Source organism: Hemibagrus wyckioides, linkage group LG15 (assembly GCF_019097595.1).
Source record: "Hemibagrus wyckioides isolate EC202008001 linkage group LG15, SWU_Hwy_1.0, whole genome shotgun sequence".
Taxonomy (NCBI): domain Eukaryota; kingdom Metazoa; phylum Chordata; class Actinopteri; order Siluriformes; family Bagridae; genus Hemibagrus; species Hemibagrus wyckioides.
In genome coordinates, this window is record NC_080724.1 from 17698587 (window position 1) to 17722488 (window position 23902).

At 38.7% G+C, this 23902-nt stretch overlaps 2 protein-coding genes across 5 annotated transcripts; one reads left to right on the forward strand and one right to left on the reverse strand.

Annotated features, from left to right (window-relative positions):
* The first annotated feature begins 4979 nt into the window (after positions 1-4979).
* c1galt1la (core 1 synthase, glycoprotein-N-acetylgalactosamine 3-beta-galactosyltransferase 1, like a) lies at positions 4980-13675 on the forward strand. 4 transcript variants are annotated; one of them, XM_058410213.1, is made up of 6 exons: positions 4980-5093; positions 8855-8917; positions 9023-9134; positions 10447-10689; positions 11224-11888; positions 12312-13675. In XM_058410213.1, the coding sequence occupies exons 4-6, from the start codon at positions 10485-10487 to the stop codon at positions 12678-12680; spliced, it is 1239 nt and encodes a 412-aa protein (XP_058266196.1). In that variant the 5' UTR covers positions 4980-5093; positions 8855-8917; positions 9023-9134; positions 10447-10484; the 3' UTR covers positions 12681-13675. The 4 variants fall into 4 exon arrangements, with proteins under 4 accessions (XP_058266196.1, XP_058266197.1, XP_058266195.1 ...); XM_058410211.1 differs by lacking the exon at positions 4980-5093 and adding an exon at positions 8375-8601; XM_058410214.1 differs by lacking the exon at positions 9023-9134.
* A 799-nt stretch (positions 13676-14474) lies between these two features.
* Positions 14475-17445, reverse strand: tac3a (tachykinin precursor 3a). The gene is made up of 7 exons (XM_058410215.1): positions 17241-17445; positions 15713-15827; positions 15523-15622; positions 15167-15196; positions 15022-15075; positions 14746-14815; positions 14475-14658 (listed from the first exon to the last, which is right to left on the reverse strand). Exons 2-7 carry the CDS (start codon positions 15812-15814, stop codon positions 14640-14642), a joined length of 375 nt encoding a protein of 124 aa, XP_058266198.1. The 5' UTR covers positions 15815-15827; positions 17241-17445; the 3' UTR covers positions 14475-14639.
* Between the last annotated feature and the right edge of the window lie 6457 nt (positions 17446-23902).

Genomic DNA, 23902 nt, shown 5'->3' on the forward strand with positions numbered 1-23902 from the left:
TATACTAAATCTAGTTACTAATATTAAATGTCAGAAATAAACGTAACACTAATCAAATACAGTGTATAATTAGACAAAATAGTCCACAATGAGGACATCATAGTGACATTGTGTCATAGCCAATTTAATTTTGGATTTTAATTGAATGAGTTCATTTTCTTTAAACAAATCTTCGTTGTCATGGTTGGATGTTTGTTCTTTAAATAATGTTTTTGTATACAAAATTAATCCTCAACACAGTTATGGTTACTTGAGTTGTTTTACATGGTGGTTTAACTTTTCATAAAAAAATATTTTACAGTCTTTTAATCATTCAGACCATTTTCAGAGAGTATATTGAATTAAACTACAACAGACTGATGTGATGAATTCAGCCATCTTGTATAAAAACTCCATTTTCTGTAGAGCTTATCTTACACAAGGTCATGGGCAGCCTGGAGCCTGGGGACTCAAGATACAAGCTGGGGCACACCCTGGAAGGGGTGCCAACACATCGCAGGTCACAATCATACACTCACAGACACACACACACCCTTTGATTAATTAGCAATAGCAATAGCAATTAGACACATGCAAATTCAATGGCAGGAAGTGGGTTCCCAAGACATCAGACTGAAAGTGTTAGTGAACCAAGTTCTCAGAGAAGTGGATCCCCAGTAACTTGAAGCTGGTAACACGTTCAACCATCATATGATGGCTGGTTGAATAGCATATGTCTGGGTATGCCATCGGGGCATTACTATCATTCTACCAAAAGGTGGTGCTTTGTTGAGCTTGTATAACATTTATTTTACATAATTCTTTCACCCAAATAATGTCTCTTGTTCAATGAATGTTTTTTTTTTTTACAGAATTTACAATGGGTGTGTTTCTAGTCCCATAGTCGATGTATAAGCTGTATAAGGAATTTAAATTACGGCAACAGAGAGTGATCACTTTTAAGTACAGGAGTACAAGCTTTGTCTGTGGTAGCGTATAACTTTTCAGAAAGCATGTTTTCCACAATCTTTGCTTGGTGGTTGACTAGTGCTTTGTATGTTTGCATATCACATACTGTACATCTGCACCCCTGTAGGTTTGAGATAAATTGCCTTTTCTGTGGACTGGAAAACTTAAGAAATTAATCAAATATAAAGACATTTTAAAATGGAATGAATACATTCTGCAAGAGTCTGCTGAAAAAACAAACATTAAACAACAACAGTGTCAGTGATCCCACTCTCAGACACAGTAATCATAAGCATTTGTGTTTTGTATATTATCTTCTTTTCTATATAGACTTACATTGGAATTATGTGTGAGATGAAAAATGTTTAGTCTATTTTTAGTTCCTCACAGGTCTACTGAACAAGTTTTGGCTTGAAAGAAAAACAGAGAGACTATATATATACACTATATTGCCAAAAGTATTCGCTCACCCATCCAAATAATCAGAATCAGGTGTTCCAATCACTTCCATGGCCACAGGTGTATAAAATCAAGCACCTAGGCATGCAGACTGTTTTTACAAACATTTGTGAAAGAATGGGTCGCTCTCAGGAGCTCAGTGAATTCCAGCGTGGAACTGTGATAGGATGCCACCTGTGCAACAAATCCAGTCGTGAAATTTCCTCGCTCCTAAATATTCCACAGTCAACTGTCAGCTGTATTATAAGAACGTGGAAGTGTTTGGGAACGACAGCAACTCAGCCACGAAGTGGTAGGCCACGTAAACTGACGGAGCGGGGTCAGAGGATGCTGAGGCACATAGTGCGAAGAGGTCGCCAACTTTCTGCAGAGTCCATCGCTACAGACCTCCAAACTTCATGTGGCCTTCAGATTAGCTGAAGAACAGTGCGCAGAGAGCTTCATGGAATGGGTTTCCATGGCCGAGCAGCTGCATCCAAGCCATACATCACCAAGTGCAATGCAAAGCATCGGATGCAGTGGTGTAAAGCACGCCGCCACTGGACTCTAGAGCAGTGGAGACGCGTTCTCTGGAGAGACGAATCACGCTTCTCCATCTGGCAATCTGATGGACGAGTCTGGGTTTGGCGGTTGCCAGGAGAACGGTACTTGTCTGACTGCATTGTGCCAAGTGTAAAGTTTGGTGGAGGGGGGATTATGGTGTGGGGTTGTTTTTCAGGAGCTGGGCTTGGCCCCTTAGTTCCAGTGAAAGGAACTCTGAATGCTTCAGCATACCAAGACATTTTGGACAATTCCATGCTCCCAACTCCCTTCCTCTTCCAACATGACTGTGCACCAGTGACCAAAGCAAGGTCCATAAAGACATGGATGACAGAGTCTGGTGTGGATGAACTTGACTGGCCTGCACAGAGTCCTGACCTCAACCCGATAGAACACCTTTGGGATGAATTAGAGCGGAGACTGAGAGCCAGGCCTTCTCGTCCAACATCAGTGTGTGACCTCACAAATGCGTTTCTGGAAGAATGGTCAAAAATTCCCATAAACACACTCCTAAACCTTGTGGACAGCCTTCCCAGAAGAGTTGAAGCTGTTATAGCTGCAAAGGGTGGACCGACGTCATATTGAACATATCCATATATTATATATATCCATATATCCATATATTCCTATGGATTAGGAATGGGATGTCACTAAAGTTCATATGCGAGTCAAGGCAGGTGAGCGAATACTTTTGGCAATATAGTGTATATATATATTTAATACTGGTTACAAAAAATGTTAATTACCACTTTATCTTTTAGGCACAAAATCACTGTATTAAGTTTACAGACACCTGCAAACTGGCTTATCGGTCCCAACATGCCTTATATTTGTGTTACTAATTAACCTATAATTGAGTTTTTACTGGAACATCGGAGTGAAAAGAGCAAATTTGGCACTGCTGGATGTCTTCCGATGTTGAAAGAAAGTGAGCGTGATGTGTCTTCATCTGCTGCAATAAGTTTCCTTGGCTAAATACGTTCAACATTGCCTGTTTCTTCGTGCTTCTTCAAAAAAGCTTGAACAGCACATCTTGAAACCCCAGTCTGCTTTGAAAGCTGTGTTTGGGAGAGACGTTGTTGATGCAGTGTAACTGCCTTGGGTCTTGTTGCTGTGCTCAGTCTCACCGTGGTGTATGACCTTTGACTTGAAACTGTCTTCCACAACCTCTCCATTGGTAGCAGAGCTAGTTTTAAGCTCCTACACAGCTGTTTCTGTTTCAGGTAATGAATGTGTTTCAAGCTACATATGCAACTTGATGATCATTAGCATCTGCTTGGTGTTAATTGGTTAATCGAACACCTGACCGATTATTGAACATTGTAAAGCAAAAATCAAAAGTTTGCATCCCCATGTGCATGAACGTGTGCATTTCTGGAATCGGTAAGGTCATAACCTTCAAGATCCTGAAGCTTGTGGATTGAAAAGTGTACAAGTGTTATGGGTTAAGTATCTGTGGCTGAGATTAATCAGCTGGGAGCGATGAGTGTGGAATGGTAGCTAGATGGAATACTGTTGTGTATGATGGGTATTTTTCATTTTTATTTATTTATTTTGAGAATTAAATGAATGGACATGTCAATAATTACTGATATAGACTATTTACCTTTATTCCCAGGCATCATCGCTCAGCTGCGTATTACCATAAGCGCTCGTAAAGCGCTCCTTTCAGGGTTGCCAGATCTGCGATAAACACTCAGCTCAGACCAAAAAACGTTAATGGGTGCCTTAGTAAATAAATGTAAAACATATAAAATATATTTATAAAAAAAAAATAGATACGCAATCTAGTAAGGCTAAGGTATACAGTAAGGAGTACGTAATAATATTTAGTAGTAGTAATAATAATGATGATGATAATAATAATAATAATAACTAGACATGTATATTTCCTGAAGAAAATGTGAGTGGTGCTTTTCTGACAAAACTTGTCCGTGACGCATTTCCCCTCATTGTACTGACCGTGTTAATGCCACATGTCACAGGGGAGGGGAGGGGAGGGGGACTCACACGTCACTCACTTCCCGTCATTGTCCTGAGTGTTGTGAAATGTGACATGACTACGTTGCAGTAATTAAAAAGTGAGTTTTATTGAGGATTCAAAATTCCGCCCATTCATTTCAATAGGAATTTTTGGGGCGTTCGATCGGTAATACCGGGAATACCGCACGACTTGATACCTCAGTCTACGACAAACGGTGCGGGACTGTTATAATTATATATATATATATATATATATATATATATATATATATATATATATATATATATATATATATATATATATATATATATATATATATAAAAATTAAGAACACCTTTGTACCAAATCCTTCATGAAAGCTCTGTGCCATGCGTAAAATCCTGTAGATACAAGCAAGCATCTTGGGGTGATGTTCAGCCATCAGAATGGGGCTAAATGGTATCTCACTGATTCGACTGCGTTGGTGCCAGACAGGATGGTGCTTTCCTGTAACAGGAAGAACAACAAGCTGAGTCAATTGTGATAGGATCACCAAAACCGGAGAGCTGCAGAATAGAAAATCTACATGTTTGTAGAACAATAGAGAATAGAGAATAGAGAATCTCTCTCACACACAGTGCATGTGCATAGTTTTCATACAACTTTAATGTTGTTCATACTACGTGTTTAAACCGCGTTGTAGTATAAACAAAAATAATTACCAGCCTCTGACCCATCAGAACCGAGCATTTATATGTGCTGTGGAATAAAGTTTAATACTGTCCAGCTTTCCAAATTAATAAAAAATAAAAAAAACCTGCCATTCCCAATTTGTCCACCAGAGGTCACTACAACACTAAACCTTGCCTTTGGGATACAATAGTCTCATGAAAATCTAATCTAACTTAAATCTATTAAAACACTATTTTCCCCCCTCACACTTATTGCAAGAACTTTATCTTATATCTATTGTTGTGCTTATCAGAATCTTCTGACCCTTGTTTTTCTACTTTTCAGAAACACTTCAGTGAACTTGACCTTTGTTTTTTAGTTATTTGCTGTCAGATTGCCTCTTGGACTGTGCTTTCCACCTCAGAACTTTTTGTGGATATTATGTTTTTGTACTTCGTGTAATTTAGAAAACAGAAACTCCACCTGGATTTTCATTACTTTTGCTTCTCTGGTAAGTGATTGTGAAATGTGATAGGGAAAGTAAACAACAGACTAGAATAAATTCTTTACTATTGTGTGAATAAGGCCAGTGGAAGCTGTTGGTACAACTTTGCTACTGTAGTTAAGAAAACATACAGAATATCAACACAGGATGTTAGGACATGGTACTATATGTTATAGAGAATAACGATAAAAAGACATACAACATATACAATACACGTGTGCATTCACAGTCAAAGAGCATGACAAAAGTGTATGTTGAAAGAGTGTGATGTTAATCATTGAGTATGAGGTAAGAGGAAGAAACTGCTGCTTTTGGGAGTTTTGTATATGTGTAACCTGCATGGAGAAGAGAGAAGAATAAAGTTATCTGCTTAATAATCTTTTGTTTGTTTGGTGGTATGTACTGTATGTCTGTAGCTAGGCTACCATAAAAGATAAAACCCTAGATCTAAACGTACTTTGAGATGTCTTGGTACTTGTAAGTCGTCTGAATAAGTCCAGTGTTTGTTAGATGTAGAGTACCTATTACAAACCATTCTAACAAAATTATGTACTTTTTAGACATTTATAAAAGTGAGCTGCGAGAATAAATATTTCCACACAACAGACCTAAAACGTGCACATTCCAACAACTCTACGAAAGATCGATGAGATTTATATCACTCACATAGATGAATCAATCATAGAGCTATTTATTTATTTATACCTTCATTTCCGTAAAGGAGGTGCCTTATGCATATGTGTGGTTGTCTGGTTGAATGATAGTGGTGTGGTTGATGTGATCTGGAGCCGAAGGTTTGTTCATATCTGGTTCCAGGGGTGATGGGGTGAAATGATTTCTGCAACCTTGGTTGCAGCATGGGGGTTGGTGCTGGATTAGTCATATGTGGTCAAACTGGAGCTGCAACCTGAAGTGGTCTAGTCCTGTAACCCATTGGCATCAATTTTGAGGTACTAGGCTTTCGAGTTCCCTTTTCTGTTAACCATGGTTATGAAGTTTTCACAATGTATTTTAACATGTAGGCCCTCTACGCTGTGTTAAAATCTTGGCAGTTCAATTTGTCTGGTACAGGTGGTTTATGCCGTGGGTGTGTCTGTGGAGTTTGCCCTACCTCTCCACTTTCTGGAGTCTGTTGTGGATTTTTAGTGGGGCACTTTATCTGAGTCTGCTTGTTCCAGTACTGACCCCATGTGACTGGCTGACTGGATGGATGCAAGCATGTGCTGTAACACCGTATTCTTTCTTTTTTTTTTCTCCCCCTTCTCTTTCTCCCCTCTTAACATTTTTTTTTTCCTCCTTTGTCCTTTACCTACTTTTTCCTAACAATGTCTACACTAGATGTTGAACCTTGAAGTACATAGGGGTTAGAACAGCAGATAACCACAACAGGTTCCTCACCTGTCAGCCAAGAAAAGGAGTCTGAGGCAACAGTGGGCACAGGCTGACCAAAACTGGACAGCTGAATGTTGCCATCAATTTTATTACATTAAAACATGTAACTTGGCTTAGGAAAAAATAGCATAGCTTAGCACTAGAAATAGTGCGAGAAAGACATCCAAACTGAGACACAATGCAGAAATCACTCTGACTCGGCATATAGTTTCTTCTCTTTTCAAAAACAGAGGCAGGCAGTGCAGAGGAAAGATGACGTGTCATGATAAGGATTGGTCAACAGCAGAATGCAAATATTTGAATACCCTTGAAGTTGTTCTCCTTTCTGTTTGAGATACACATTTCTTTCCCTTATAATTTGTATGGCAACACCCTGACTTTCAACTGCCTTGCCATGTTTCATATCCTGGAACAGCTTTTAGATCCTCTCAGCTTATACTTTCACCTTTTTCCCATTTGCTATTGGCTCAACAATACATTTCAGTGTTATCCATTTAACTCTCCTGAAACTCTGGCAGTGTGAGCTTGTGTAGTTTTATTGACTTGTGTAATATTATGTGAGTTATTACTGTGAAAAGAGAAACTGCTACAAGCTCAATGCTGCTTTAAACTTTGCATGAGCTTATGTGTAGGTGTAGAAGCAGTGGCAACATGAGTGGCTTTGTTCTCATATTGGACATTATACATAACTTGAGGATTAAAAAGAAAAATCCTTTATGGCACACAAAAGCCAAAACATCCCTAAACATCTAGTAAAACATGAATGTTAATACTTAACAAAAGATCACAGTATCTGCTCTAATTCACCCTAAAAGATGTTCTGTCGGGTTGAGGTCAAATTCCTCCACATCAGACTCACTCATCCATGTCTTTAAGGACCTTGCTTTGTGTACGGGTGCGCAGTCACCCAAACCATTCCCACAAAGCTAGGAGCATGAAACTGTCCAAAATGTCTTGGTATGAAGCTGAAGCATTAAGAGTTCCTTTCACTGGAATTAAGGGGCCAAGCCCAACCCCTGAAAAACAACACCTGAGCCCAATGTTTCGGAGGGGTGTCCCAAAACGTTTGGCAAAATACTGTACATTTACACTATATTAGCATTTTTCCAACACGCTTATCCAGAGCGATGTTTTCTTAATGTGTGCCTCAGATGCTTCAGTGTAGATGTTTTGACCTAAACAATGTTCAGCTCATCACCTGACTTTTCCACTTTTACACCAATATTTTTACTTGTTAGTCATTTTTTTACCCTTAAATAAAGTTATACAGTGTATGTTTATAATGCGTATTACTGTATAATTTATTATAACTTGTTTGGGGCAGATGGCGCGTGGATAAAATAGGGCCGCATCACGTGCTCCACAAGTGGCACCAAGAACAACAAACACAAAAGGACTTCCGCATTGGACGCGCCTGTTTCCACGCACGGCAGTAAAGGCCTTCTCTTTTCTCGATTCCTCCGACTAAATATTAAATCTTTGTACATCATTTAAATGACCTTTTTTGCTGAAGAGGTAGAATTGAGAAATAATAATAATAATAATAAAAAAGCAGACATATTTACTGTATATAGATTTGATAAAGTCTTTTAAAATTTCGCTGACTCCAGAATACCCGGATGAGACCGCGGTATGTGATTCGTCCAGATGACCAACCGCGTTGTTACAACGGATATGTAGTTCTCAAAAACAAGGGACTACAAACAAAGCGAAGCTCCACGCGTATGTTCATATATATATATATATATATATATATATATATATATATATATATATATATATATATATATATATACTTTTTCAATGAACGTTTAAACATTTTCGTGTGGTGACGTACACACTGTCATATGTTCCCGCAAATGGGCGGGGCTTCTGAGGGCTGACGGCAGCTGTTCGTCCAATCAGATCCGTCTGCGGTGCGGCTAGCGGTAAGACAGCGCGTGTATTAAAGTACACAAAAGGAGGCCTCGAGCGGAAATCAGCCCAGTGTCAACGACCCCGTGTCGGGCACAAGGGCTTTTAATATTCAAATAAAAACATTTTGTTGGGATTTACTTTGCTTTCTGGACTGTTTCTGCGTTTGCAACATGACAACCGAGTGACCGTTCATCCGGACAACGAGGTAATACGCTGGAGTGGAAAACAGCACGAGACAGATGATCAGCTGATTGATTGTTTATTTGTAAATAAATAATGTGTTTCAAATCTACTAATATTCCAGCTTTATTACTTAATATTTGATACAAGTGTAGTTTCTGAGCATGCTGAGAATAATCATATTGCCAGGTATAGTTACTTGTGCAATGTACACACACACACACACACCTACACACACCTTTTGTTTATATATGTCTTGTTTTTTTGTTCTCATCCAGATTATTAATTATAATTTGATGATATGACTTGAAGGAAGCAGATGTCCTTTGCTGGGAACTGAGGTAAGTAAATACCTTTAAAAGATTTTTCCAGTCACTTAAGGTTAACCAGCTTAAAATGCTCTTCATCCTCATCTTACACGATCTCACTGTGAGCTCATCTTACAGGAGCCAGAACTACACTGGTTGATGGTGAAGAAACAATGTTGTAGGAAAATAACTGCAGAAACGTGTGGCCACATGCTGGTACAACACCCACGTGTATACACTGAAAATACAGGTTAATAAACAGTAGACAAATTTTCCCATTCAGTAGTGTGTGATCTAACATGATTTAAGATTTATATGCATATATAACATGATACCTGGGTTCATATGCAGCTAGGTGGTGTATTTTCATACTGAGCTACTGGATTTCTATGTTTTCTTCTTAAGCGTACTCAGATCTGGTCAAGCCGGTCTAGCATCTGGTAGCATGCGTTAAGTTTCAAACTACTAATTAGTTTTTGTTTTAATCTCTTGCAATGCCCTATCTAAGACAAAAGATTGAATAGAATAAGGAATGTTAAGGAAAGAGTAAACCATTGTCATGCCAAAGAGTTTAATCTGTGTGTGTGCATGCATGCATGCATGCATGCATGTGTGTGCATATACACTCATGATCTACTTTATTAGGAACACCTGCAATTTTTCATGCAGTTATCTAATCAGAAAACATCTCTGTGACTTTAACTATGGCATGGTTCAGTATTTCATTCTCCTGGAATTTTCATTCACAACCGTCCCTAGAGATGTGGAGGATCTAGAGGCTAAAACATCTTGTTGATGAGCAAGATCTTTTGAGAGAGACTCTTTTGAGCAGACAGGAAGATTATAGTAACTCAAATAGTCACCCTTTACAACCATGGTGAGCAGAAATCTTGAAATCTTGCCTGACCGGTCTGGAACCTACTGAGGTCTTCTAACGTTGTAGTCCATCCACCTCAAGGGGCGATAGTTTGTGAATTTGTAGATGCTTTTCTGCTTGCTGCAGTCATAGAGAATGATGATTTAATTACTTTACCCTTTCTCATTCTTTGTTTTGTTTGTTTTCTGCACCACTCTGTTTAAACTCTAGATAGTGTTGTGTGTAAAAAAAAAAAAAAAAATCCTAGGAGTTTCTGAAATACCAGTCTACCTGATACTAACATACTCTACCATGGTTACAGTCAGAGATCACGCCTTTCCTTTTTGTTTGGGTGTCATTGACTGAAACAGCACAGGTTATGCAAAGCAGAAATCCCTGGTTACAGATTGCTTATGTTTTGGATGACTTAGATAGTTGCCCGGTGTGGATGTCATCTAGTTTCTTATCAGTTCATAAATCCAGTGCTGCGAGTGCAATGGCCATAGGCCGCCCTACATATTTAACATTTTTTGTTATCCATGCCTGTTTTATCGGAAGGAATTTAACCCAGGGGAAAACCCATAGAGCGTTCGGCATAGACACAACCTGCTGCACTACAATGCTGTCTGTCTGAATAATTTAAAATGCAGTTAAAGCAGAAACATGAGTATCAGTTCCTTATACCATCCGTTGCATTTCTTTACAGCACATTGAGTGATTGCTGCCGACTGTGAAGAGGTTGCCATGAAAGGGGTGAGCTCCAGGTCTGCATTCATTCTGGGATTTCTGGTGGGCTGCCTCTCTCTTTACTTCTTCCTGAAGGAGGTGTGGTTCGAGCGAAGCTTTAGTCTGTGGCTCAGTGGACAGCAGGACAAGGAGACCGTCAACAACATCAGCTGGATGGTGCACCGCTATGCTCTCGTCAACCTGAATCACCCTCATCATGCAGGTGCGACAGTGCTTCATTAACCCTAACCCTATTGGGCTAGACATGCAACTTTAACTGCAGATGTAGCATGAGAAAGAAAAGAAGGTTAGTGTAGCTCTAGGGTAAGATAATTAAAGTAACTTCAAGGTAGTTATAGTAGCCACCGGCAGCTATTTTATGTTGTATATTTATTTTTATTACTATTTTGAACAAGCAAAGCACAACTAGACAGAAAAAGCACATAGTGCAGATCCTTTTGAATCTCCAATATCTTGAAAGAAAGGAAATGTAGTTTTGTACAAATAAAAGGTGTGAACCAGTTTTGTGTAATAAATTTTTTTCACCCAGCAAATAATGTTTAATACCTAAATACCTAAAGAATAAACATTAACCTGGATTATGTGTGTAAAAACACATAAGCAAGAATCACTGTTTACCTTTTTTATGCCATGTGTTATCAGAGCAAATGTTAGCTTCTCAAAAATAAACCATTATAGTCTCTTTTAACTGCATCACTGAGCAATTACTCTTTTTTTTTTTTTTTTCCCTCTATAGAAGAAGACAGCCATGTTGCAGATGAGCTTTACAAGAAAGTACGTATCCTGTGCTGGGTCATGACCGGCCCTAGCAACCTGCAGTCAAAAGCTCGGCATGTAAAAGCGACGTGGACTCGTCACTGCAACACGGTGCTGTTCATGAGCTCGGTGGAGGATCGTGACTTCCCAGCAGTGGGCCTCGGAACAGGAGAAGGACGCGATCAGCTCTACTGGAAGACCATCCGAGCGTTCCATTACGCCCTGAAGAACCACGGCGACGATGCGGACTGGTTCCTCAAGGCTGACGATGACACTTTTGTGGTGGTGGACAACCTGCGCTTGCTCCTGTCCAATTATTCCCCAGAGGAGCCGATCTACTTCGGCAAGCGCTTCAAACCCTACGCCAAGCAGGGCTACATGAGCGGCGGTGCTGGATACGTGCTCAGCAAGGAGGCGCTGAAGCGATTTGTGCAGGGCTTCAGCACCCAAGTTTGCACTCATACTTCCTCTGTGGAGGACCTGGCTTTGGGTCAGTGTATGGAGAAGATGGGAGTCTTGGCTGGAGACTCGAGGGATAGTTTACAGCGCGAGACCTTCCACCCATTCGTCCCTGAGCACCATCTCACTCAGGTTTTCCACAAATCCTTCTGGTACTGGAGTTACTGCTACTATCCCATTGTGGCGGTAAGTCTCAGCTCATGTGTTTCAAATTTCCATTAATGAATATCAGTTGAGCATCAGATGCTCAGGAAAACTCAATACACTTATGAGTTAAACCAATGCTCTGTGCTCAAGGGAAATAAGCTCAAAAATGGGATTGCCCTAGGCACACCCTCTGAGAATGTTATTTACCCTGACTGTGAAATGAAGGTTTATATGAAAGGCCATCTGTGTTACCGCACTGTTCCTCCAGCGACTGAATAATCAGTGATTTGCCTGCTGACAAAGCTGCTTCTCAACAAAAAAATTAACACATTCTAACCACTCAAATTGAATAATTCAAGAAGAAATACGTCACACTGAGTCTCATTGTTGCAGTTGCTAAAATTCTATTTGTCATTCTGTTTGTGTTATCTTGCCATCATCCTATGTGATGTTTGTTCGCAGGGTCCACAGTGCTGCTCTGATCTCGCTGTGTCCTTCCATTACGTGGACTCTGAGCTGATGTACCTTCTAGAGTACTACACGTACCATCTGCGGCCTTACGGCTACCAGTACCGCTATAAACCTCCATATCCACCTATCCTTCACACAACTGAGAACCCTGACGCACCAGTGAAGGTCACTGTGAAAGTAGCACCGCATGTAGCAGAACAACCAAAGGCGCCCAACCCGATGCAGCAGAACGGGGTCAGGCCAGAAGGACAGGGGGATACAGAGGGGGACACAGTGCAAAAGACAGTAAAAGAGATCAAACCAGCGAACAACAGCACTGCAACTTTACAGAAGAGCCAGAGAGAATCGTCAGGCAGCTGAAATTGTTGTGTCTTATGTAGAGGAAGAGAACGTGCACATGGAAATGTACTGTAGATTGAATGCAGTGATGTATGGTGCAGCTCCTCTGAAGTGTCAAATCACCGGTTTATATTAGCCTACTCATTCTAATACCTTAATGTGTCTGCGAACTCAGAGATATTGGTATGGCGAAGCTTCCTGTTGAGAGATGTTTGTGGAAGGAATCACCAGAGTCAGCACTTTGTCACAGTCCACCACGGGACCATTTAACAGATTTATAGATTTTCTCTTAACATGATTGTAAACGGATAAAAAGGCATCATGTTCTTTAATAAATAATAAAGGTGCCGTGGTATAAGAGGAATACATTTCTTCGGGGTGGGCTGTTACAGGAAATTAATTCACTTTGGATTTTAATAGTCACACGGCTTTGATTCATTTTCCCAAAACATTTCACATGCCTTGACCCTGAGGCAGTTCCGTCTGTGTAGACTGTGTAGGTTTCTTCACCTTTTATTTATTTTAATTTCAGTTTTAATCGAGTTTCCATTGGGTAAAACTAGCAATATTACCAGAGGCGTATTGGCCATCATGGGAGAGTTCGAGTGTGTCATTTACCAGGTGGACAGTCGATTGCATCTTTTTTCAGGGCATAATCTTATTATATTCATTCGCTGTTTGTTTTCGCTTCCGGTATTCCACGTTTATTTTTTTTGTTGCTGATGAGGCTGTACAGCTATACATCATACACTGTAATTCTGATTTACAGCAACGTCAGAAATATTTTTGTACCAACGAAGGAGCACTGACCATTTTAAAATATTTTCTCATAAGTTATTATCCAGGAAGTGACCTCCATGTACAGGATATATTTCCTTCTTAAATTGCCTTCTGCTGCATTTGAGGTACAGCTTCTCTGGAGGATGATGCGGATTTCTCTTCCTCTTTATTTTTTTTTTTTGCCAGTGTCTTTGAAGTTCTTGTTGCAAAGAAAGTATTTTACTATTTCACTAATAAAGCCTGTAGGATCTCTATACTGAATCAGTGTGATTTGTTTATTTTCCTTTTTCATCAGTGTACATATTACCTAATCAAGAAATAATTGAAGTAGTCCAGTACATGACGTTTATTTTTGCTCTATTTCCCCATTTAATTCGGCAATAAATCTACTTTCTATAAAAATGTATTAAAGCTGATGAGAAGTGGACGTGGCAGAAGAGAAATTAAAATGTCAGTCTGGATTTATTTTTCACCATCACACCACCTTGGACTGAGTAATTCTACACGAGTGCCATTCAACTCTATACCGTGAGTGATTTATATGGCTCCTGTGCCATAAGTTGCATATGAAAAACTTGCTAAGACACAACCAGCAAAGAGAATGAATGATTGAATAAATAAATAAATGTGGCCTTGAGCCTAAACACTTCATCTATATCTGATATCATGCCAGTCATGTTTGTCGTATGGATTTTTTTTTCTCTCCAAGGTTTGTTCCATATGCTACATATGGAATCTTAATATGCAGCATATATTAAAGATTTTCTAGAACAACTGTTTTTTATACACTGCATCTGCTGTTTTGTGCTTCTCAAGCTGCTTGAGCTTCATATTCCGTATACAGTATTCTCTGTGTATTTGTATATCAATGACGAGCTCAATTAAATAATACATTTATTTACAAAAATTAGGTTGTTGTTTTTTTTACATTAGAAAGTTAATGTGGTAAATAAATATAGTCAGATAAAGATGTTGTTTCTAGAGATTTATATACTGCTACTGCTATATACAAATCTACGTAAGTTCTAGTTGCAGTTCAACATAAATCATCATCCTTTGACCAGTGTAATTTAATGAAAATTAATTGCTATTGTGTGGTTATTTGACTTCTTTTTCTTTTTTTCTTTTTTTTTTTGCAAGTGTGTCATGAAAAGGAGCTAATCCTGTGAGAATGGCACAGCTGATTCGGAGGAGTTTTGCCTATAACCCACGACGAAACCTGCAAAGAAAACGATTGGGTTTAGATTGGGTTAACGCATGCAGTTGTAAGTTGCTGCAGTTTTCAAGGCCAAGATTCAACACCAACCTCAGTCTGCACTTGTTAAAGAACAGGCCACGTGTCTCTGGGTAGTCTTTCCTCAAGGGACGTTCAGCGTCTGTCAGTGTAAATACAACACGTCTAAGCTGATGGCAAATTCACACTTGCAAATCCCTAGAGTTGAATTAACAACCCAGGAACCCAGACAGACTCACATCTGGACTTATAAGTGTTAATTCAGCACTGGGGATCTGAGCTATGCACTTTATGAGGATATACACTTTGTTTAAGCCAGACATATTTTGCACTTAAATCTATTCTCACCATCCTCACTGTTTCGCCGTCCCATGAGCCCAACAAAGATGTCGTGCATTTCTCCTGAAATCAAACCATAATGCATGAAATGAGAGCATGTCTGTGGAAGGCGGAATTATTATGAGTAGAAATCAGGAAGGAGGATGGTACTTACTTTTACGCTGAGACTGGTCATCAGCAGCATCTGAAAACAAATAACATTATCAGATTTTCCTACTTAATTTAACTTTTCTTAATCACATTAGGAAAAGGACTGGAAATGGTCTTGGCTGGCAAATAGGATTAGGGTTGCTATTTTCTATCTTTCTGTTTCAAGCTAGGGTTGTTTAAAGTGATTGTATTATTATTATTATTATTATTATTATTATTATTATTATTATTAGCACTGTTGTTTATAACAGTCAAGCCATAACAGTCAAGCCAATCTGGCAATCCTAAAACCATGGCAAAAGCATCTCGAGCAGTCGCCTTATCCCTGCAATCATGAAGAATATGAAACAGCTTTCTCACCTGCGCTCCTGCGACCCATCAGCCCGACAAAACTATCGTAGTCTATGTCGTGATACCGCTTGAGCAAATTCCGAGCCGCGAGTCGAATACTTGAACTCTCCTGCGCGCAAAAAAAACAAACAAACTGTGTGATGCTACAACAAACATGATGACAAACAGCATTGATTGAGGGAAAAGGTCAATCTCTTACGTCCGAGGTCGATCTCTGCGTCTCTTGTTCCGCGCAGCTTGACTCACTGAGCCGAGTCTCAACCAGAAGGATGAGGAACACCAACAGCAAGCCTCGGTACATTTTCACACACAGCCTTAAGAGAAAAAACACCAGAAAGTGCATTTTGGTGAATAATTGAGCATCTCTTACACTGTATAATGTAATGTATTACAGCTAAACGTCCGTTTATGCGGTGCGTAATGCGTAAATATCATCCACATGCAATGCGTAAAAACAGTAGAGTCTCTCTCTCTTACAAGACTGGGTAGATTTCCCTCCAAAGTCTAAGCATGCAAGCATTCGAGCCACTAACAGTTCTTTCACAATTTCCTGGAGAAAAGGAAATTTCGAGAAGTGCCAAATGAAGGCGCAAAGAACAGTTTGGTTTTATTCTCACGTCTGATCTCACGTTTATGGTTCAATATTCTCTATACAATATTCTCTTACAATTTCAGCCGGTACTAAAGCTCAGTTACACTTACATTCCTTGAAATCCAGGTTCATTTGGTTTTAAATGTTCTAAATACAACTCAAGAATAAAGTGTTTCCCTATGTTAGAGGATTCCAAGCTAGAACCTTTTCCAGAAGCTAATAACCCACAACAGTACAAAGAACCCACTGAAATACCTCTAAAAACATTGTAAGTGTAGCGAGGATGACCGTCAATCTGGCAACCCTGTATTGTGTCGTTATTTTAATCGAGACATAATGTATTGTGTTACATACAAACTAAATGTCTTTCACGTGCACAGATGGATAATCTGGATAAACATGTTTATTGTTATTTTTATGCTATTATTTATATCCATCCCTAAATTCTCCCATCCTATTAAGAGTCCCGTTTTGCGCATTAAACAATAACTATTTGACACTCAACCAAATAGCTACATGTAGTTGAATCTCATCCTGAACCGATTTAGCATTTTTGCAGATAAACGTACACAAACATAAAAACAAATAAACCAAGAAAACACCCACGCGCGCGAATGCGTAATAATATGGAAGTCGTGAGGATGTGGAGCGCCTTTTCCTCGTGATAAGACAGCCGGTGATTGGGAAAAAAACGCATAGCAGTAATGCAAACATGACATCTGTCTAAAGGATAGAACATATTTCACGTAAGAACATAAAAAAGGGAAATTGTATCCAAAAAACAGGGAAAAGCTTTCGATGTGAGTTTGTGCGTAATGGAAAGGTTTCACCATATAGCGGGTGAATGTTGATTTAGTTTCCATTCCGTTAGATGCAAGTTATGTGATTTTAATATACAATCTTTTTTACTATTATTACTAACTATTTGACATGGATTTTTAATTGAAACCTTTTGAAACAAATCTCGCTTTTGATGCGTTTCACTTCTGGTGCGTTCTGGATCGTTGTGATCAGGTTTACAAATTTATAAAGTGTAGATGGTTAAATACACTAAAATATCGAATTGGCATTCAAAACCACGTAATCTAAAATACATTTCTTCCAAGGTACTGTGTAGACACAGGAGTGTACTTACCTGATCTGATATAACGTGTGAGGCACAGGTGATGCGCACGGACGAGTCTCTTGGATGCGTTAGAAGAGGAGCTGACGGATAAAGCTGTGCCTCGATATCCTGTCAGTGCAGAATTCCGCATAGATGATCGCTGCATCAGCAAAGTCCAATCAGCCGTGTTTGTGTAGATGTGATTTGAGGTTATATAGCCTCTGTATCACGCAAATGAAGATCCTGACATCAGAGGGTGCGAGGGCGTTCCATAAAAAGCATACCCCGCAGCGCGCGCTTTGGTCACCCACTGACGTCATTTCGCGACTTTAGATATCAGGGTGCCATTTCTCTAAATACAACGTTGCCGTGTATAGAAACATGATAGGTATTGATCATTTAAACACAAGAACAGAACTTCAGACCGCAAAGTATACCGTTATCAGTATAATTGGTCTGATACTAACATACTCATACTATACTGAAAACAAGCCTTTAAGCAATAAATACATTACTTTAAACATTCTGATACATTTTCTATCATACTATAGCATTACAAATTGTCTTCTATAGTCATCAGTGTTACATATCACAATTGCATAACCATTTGGATGATAAGAAACGTTACTACACTGATCTTCAGCAACGGCTTGATTCTGCTCAGTGTTGCGCTGGATCTGGAGCGTATCCCAGGAACACTAAGCATGAGACAGGTATCAATACTGGATGGGGCACCAGGCACATACTAGCATAACAACTAGTTCACACTTATGTTACAGTTAGATCAGGAGGGAGGAAACTGGACAACCCAGAGGACATGGGCAAAACATGTGAGATCAAAGCAGGGATTCTGGATCTGTGATGCAGCAATACTTCATCAATACTGTAACCACCCACACTGCTATATTTTCATAGATTAGCAATGTTTTTTCTTCTGAATACTATTTATTTGGTTTATTTCTTTTACTTAACAAAGCTACATTAAGTAACAAGTCAATTAGAACATTGAACAAATTGAATACAATACAAATGACTTCCACCCTCAGATCTCTCAAATTAAGTTGCTAGCCATTAAATGCTGGTTAAAGTCCAGATCATATCCCAATGCAGATATATAAAGTTATATAATAGGCCACTAAAGACCATTATACTGAATTGGGACCTTAAGAGTTTTCTTGGCTTATCGCTCTGGAGGAACCCAAGGTTTTACAACAAACACTATAAGTGTTTCCCCTTGAGTAGAGTAGAATATTAAAACTAAGAACTCTTAACTATCGACAATTTTGTTTTGTCTAAAAGATACTGCAGAAAGGTTGATGCTGTGCCACTGATTAATAACCTTGTTCTTCATAGTAGGAATAATTGTCAGGTACGAATTTGACCTCAGATTGTTTGCCTTAAAGAATCAAATGAGGAAGTGCAGCAGGGCCTTGACAGGACTTTATCAGTGGAAAATAAAGCCGTAGGAAGGAAGTACGTCAGAACCTAATACAATCAGTGACATCTCTGCAAATAGTGTGACTGTTCAACACCACACAGATCACTATTTCAGAAGATTCGTTGTGATCAGTGTTACATTTTGAAATGTTTGCTTCAAAAATGAAAAGAACAAATAACAAATCATTACAAACACTTATCGTATCGGCGAAATGTTTTATTAGTGAGCTCTCATTAAAGTCTTTTCTCAGTGGAGTTTATGTGGAGTTTTATTTTACAATATGTACGCCTGTGCGTGAGAGTGTTCAACATACTAAAATGTCATCTTTGTTGACTTAATCTGTTTGAACTCTTCGTTTTTAAGTAAGTACGCTAAGTAGGGCTTTATTGTCCTTTTTTCCGCCTGGCTGCCTAATTGACAGAACCATTGGCGAGAACGTAATCTTGCAGGAAGTAATTACATAGATAGCCTTAGCAGAATTGTCTCACAACCTACATGAGCTTCTTTAAAGGGGCAAGAGGAGGGGGGGGCATCTGACTGGTTAGCAGGGATTGCACAGATGATTAATGGAGACATTAGTGGCCACCCACACTGAAGTTACAGTCCGTAACTCATCATCGTTTTCGCCATCAACTACGACATTCTGGAAGTTTGGGAAATGGAATTGTTCCCTATTTAAAGAAACAATTCGACTCTTTTTGTCAGACGAAGTCCACGCAACAAGTGCAGTTCAACTAGAATGAGTCTACACTTGAGTAGAAAGCAGTGTAATAGCTTGGAAAAGACCAGGCATACTTCCTGTGGTGAAAATGACTAGCTCTGTACCACTGCATGTTCAAAGGTCTCTTGTAGGAGTATTCTCACAGCTGAAAAATTTACAATTAAGTACCCATGGCAGCAATCATAAAGCCCGGGCAGACCTTTCAATTGAAACGAAGACTATGATCTATTCTATGAATTATTCCCGTTCATTCAGCTTACAGTAAATATTTATCAAATAGCAAAGGTGATAAACTACTCACTGATTCATTAAGCACAAAGTGCTCACCGTTTGTACAATCCTAAACCCAATTCAATTTATTTGTATAGCACTCTTCACAATGGATATTGTCTCAAAGCAGCTTTACAGCAGTACAGAAACATGGAAAAAAAATGTATTCCTGACATTTATCCCTTATGAGCAAGCCTGAGGTGATGGTGGCAAGGAAAAACACCCTGAGATGATATGAGGAAGAAACCTTGAGAGGAACCAGACTCAGAAGGGAACCTCATCCTCATTTGAGTGACACTGGACAGTAAATAATGTAAATGTTGATAATGTCCTTTTTTCAACAGTTTATAGTCATGAAGAATTGTGTAACCAAGGACTCTTGAGGAACTAATAGGACAGTGTAGTCTCTGAGATCATTATAGACTTATAGTACATTATAGATCTATCCCCAGCATCAGTGAGCACCACCAAGCCATGAGACTCCAACCAGGGGTAGAGCGTCTGGATGGATCAGGCAGGTCTGGAAAGAAGAAGTAGTCACACTGGAAACTCAGGAGTAAATAATAAACTGTGATTTTTTTCCCCTTCTTTTTAAGGGAAGGTTTTGCTCAGCTTCAGAATAGCAGGTCAGCACACAGCATCTAAAATAAATACTTGGAAAAACATGTAATAATTGGCAAAGAACGCCACAGAAAGCTTAGTGGATCATTTGAAACATTTTTTTAGCATGTTATAAGGAAGTTGAGCTTTCAGAAACCTGTATTCAAACAGAATGGGAACACTGCAAATAAATGGCATCTTAGCATTTGACAATATCTTAAATATAGTCAGATTTATCTAGTATTTCCTATTTTAAGATTTAAATTCAAATTGTACTGAAAATATGTGAAATGTACAAAGAATAGAATTTCAATGAACCAAATCTAAGACTATTAAACCTAGACATTTTGACTCATTTCAGGTTCTATTGGCAAATTATTTTGTTTCTTTCTAGAAATAAATGCAATAATCTGCTTAAGAACTATTTCAAGCTTGGATTGAGTACAAATGTTTAGAATTAGGTTGGAATAAACTTTTAAAAATACAAATTTGGTTTGAGATAATCTTGTAATATGAAACATTACATACATTTGATTATATTTAAGAAATTGTCTTTTGCTGTGAAGAAACTACAGCAGACTGTAATTAACTCACAACTCTCTAAATTATAAACCCCTGTGCAGTGTACTCAAATATCAAACATCTGCTGGCATTTGACTGAAATTATTTGCAGGAAAATACCCTTTTATCAGGTGCACACATGCAAGGGTTTGAAAGCTGTCCCTCTGGAAGAACCTTCAAGTTCTAAGTTCTTTGTAGAATCCTGGGGTTTCCTTAACTATGCAAAGAACCTTTGAAGAAGCTTTTTGTGTAATAGCGTAAGCTTTGTCTGTAATCTCATACATTGGAATATATATGAGACAATATAGTCTACTAGTTGTACTTTTTAAAAAGTCTATTCCAATGTGAGAGACAGTGGTCATCCTCCTGTGATGGCCTGGCATACCATTGAGGAAGGAAAATAGTTTTTATTGAAAAATAATACGGAATTTGTGTTCATGTTCAGCATTGAATGTCATTTCACACTTCACAGTAGGGTTTAATGACTCAAATGAAAGTAGGCAATTAGGGCTTTAAGAATTTGTAGGGTTATTTTTTAAAGTATTTCTATTTTTACCTAGCCTTCTAGGAACAAAAAATTTCCAAAAAGCAGATTCATGGTTTTTCACCAAAATGCTATTTAAAGAGCTATTTCTGCTCTCTGAGGTGCCCCAAGTGCTTTTAATAAGCATCTAAAACTTGAAGCTGTTATCTTTAACTATTCAAATTTTGTATAAGGTTAACCAAACAGAGGTCTCATGTCTCGCACTGAAAGCCAACAAAGTCTTGATTAATTGAGAATGTCTGATTGGTTCCACCAACAGGATGGAACGCCAATGCACTGGTAAAAATGGTTAAGAAAAGAAAACATCAATAAAAGAACAAACAAAAAATACATAGATAAATAAATAAATAGGAAGCTATGCTTGACTGGTCCACTTGACCAATGGTGTCCCCCCTGCACACTTCTAAGATAAATGCTGATATCTTCTTGTCCACCATCAGGAGCATTTATTTGTCGTAAGTGACTATATAGTTGTGCTTATTCCAGATGTGTAAAGATCGTTGCAGCTAAACCTCACTTCAGAAATGGAACTCATTTAGTATTTTATCAATTAAATTCATTCTGATTCATGCATTGTAGGAGAAACGTACTTGGTTATAGATATGAAAGCAGGCAGGTCTGCTATGTTTAAAAATATGAAGCTATTTAAAGATGCCTGATTACAGTGCATGACATTAATTTGCAAATATTTAGCCTGTGCAGGCCCTACAAAGCCCTGCAGACTCATGTGCTGCCCTGAGACCATGCAAAGAGTGGTCAGGATACATGTTGAACAAGAAAGGGCAGGCGGCAGGCCAAATGATGTCTATCCTCAAAGGGTACGGCATTACCAACATGATGTTTTAGTAATGAGCCCGAAGCCATATTTGCCGTCTCTTCCTGCACTGCGTGGATCACAGTGGGTCAATAGGAGGATAGAGTCAGGGCAACGGGGAGATCTGACAGAAGCGGGGGCAGAAAAAATAATTAATCGCATTCGTCTATAATTAATGACTTTCTCTTCCTCTTAATCAAAGAAACACATCCTGAGGTTATCAATGAGGATGCATGGGAGAAAGCCATAGGCTGTTTATTTAGATCATGCTTGTGTGTAGGAGGTTACCCACTATGACATGAATTATTAAGGACTCATGTGCATGTGCTGGGTGGAGAACACCAACCAATACAATAATTACATATTGTCGAGACATAATGAAGCATTGTTTAACATTATTTACTTCCTTCCTTTTGAGGCAGGACTGCTAAATGAGGACTGGGGACAGCTGGTTTGATTAAGATGGCACATATCTATCAAACTTCATCATCACCATGATCATAACCTGCTGCTTCGCATGTAGATGACTGAACCACTGACTCTTAGTCTGCGGATCTCTCTGTACAACCCTAGTCTTCCTTAACTATCCAAAGAACCACTGAAGTAGGCTTTTTGTCTGTAATTTATAATAGTAATATCTCACAATGTCTATTCCAGTGTTCACTGCTTAATAAAACACCAAATGCATCAGTGTTCCAGGTGTGCACTTATTAGCGCTAAAGACATATCTTCAATAATAAGTTTGTCCTGGATCCAGAAAACTGAGTTCAAGTCAGGAATCCACCCTCCATGGGATTCCAGGCCATCGCAAGAGGATAGCCAATGACACACTGCAGATATCATGAACTGTATGTCTGGTGATACAGATGTTCAAAATCAAAAGTTATACCAACCAAGTTCCGAAATAATTTTGTTCAGTGATGATGAGTAAAACCTTTGGAAGTTCCTCCTTCGTGCTCATGCTCAGTAGAGAATAAAGTGATTCAGCCTGTCAGAAGATCTGGTTGGCGAGATTGGTTCAAATAGCCAAGAGCCCTTTACACCTTGCTAACATCATTTGTTCAAAGACAGTTTGCTCTCTGGTGAGAAAGAGAAAACGTGAATATGATATGACAGTTGATGTGATCGAGGCCGACAGATTAGATTGATGGTCAGAGTGCTGGACTCAATAATAGCAGGGTGCTGTTGAGGGACTCACGCTGGGTCTGCATTAAAGAACACTGAGACCATTGATCAGTGAGATGTCAGAGAAATAAGCACCTGTTACAACTCTGACTCAAGTCTTAAGACACCAGTGAAGTCACCAAGTCCAGATCCATGTCACCAGTAGATCAACAGCTTCTGAAACATTTGAGTCCAGAAATTTCCATCCAGACCTAAATGTGGTCAAATGTAAAAAAAAAAAAAAAAAAAAAATATATATATATATATATTAGCAAGTTAAAATGCCTTGAATATAATTTGAAATGATCTAGGATTTCCTTTCAGCAGATTAAACAACACCAAATCTGAGATAATTAAAGCTATTATAAAACATTTTACTCATTTTACACTTGAAATAGATTTGTTCCAAGGGCAGATAATTTTGCTAATTTTAAAATACTTATTTCTAGAAAAAAGGCAAACTTATCTGCCAATAGAACAAGATTCTTTAAAACATAAACATAGTAAAATATGTCTAGAAATAGATTGAATAATAATCTTATTATATTTGTTTTGCTGTAATCTTATCATAGGACATGGT

Excerpts from the sequence above, each read along its gene's own strand:
- c1galt1la (XM_058410213.1), top strand. The coding sequence starts at position 10,485 with ATGAAAGGGGTGAGCTCCAGGTCTGCATTCATTCTGGGATTTCTGGTG. Across the intron at positions 10,690-11,223 it reads GAATCACCCTCATCATGCAG|AAGAAGACAGCCATGTTGCA; the intron begins GTGCGACAGTGC and ends TTCCCTCTATAG. Across the intron at positions 11,889-12,311 it reads GCTACTATCCCATTGTGGCG|GGTCCACAGTGCTGCTCTGA; the intron begins GTAAGTCTCAGC and ends GTTTGTTCGCAG.
- tac3a (XM_058410215.1), bottom strand. The coding sequence starts at position 15,814 with ATGTACCGAGGCTTGCTGTTGGTGTTCCTCATCCTTCTGGTTGAGACT. Across the intron at positions 15,197-15,522 it reads GATGGGTCGCAGGAGCGCAG|ATGCTGCTGATGACCAGTCT; the intron begins GTGAGAAAGCTG and ends ATTTGTTTTCAG. Across the intron at positions 15,076-15,166 it reads TGACCAGTCTCAGCGTAAAA|GAGAAATGCACGACATCTTT; the intron begins GTAAGTACCATC and ends GTTTGATTTCAG.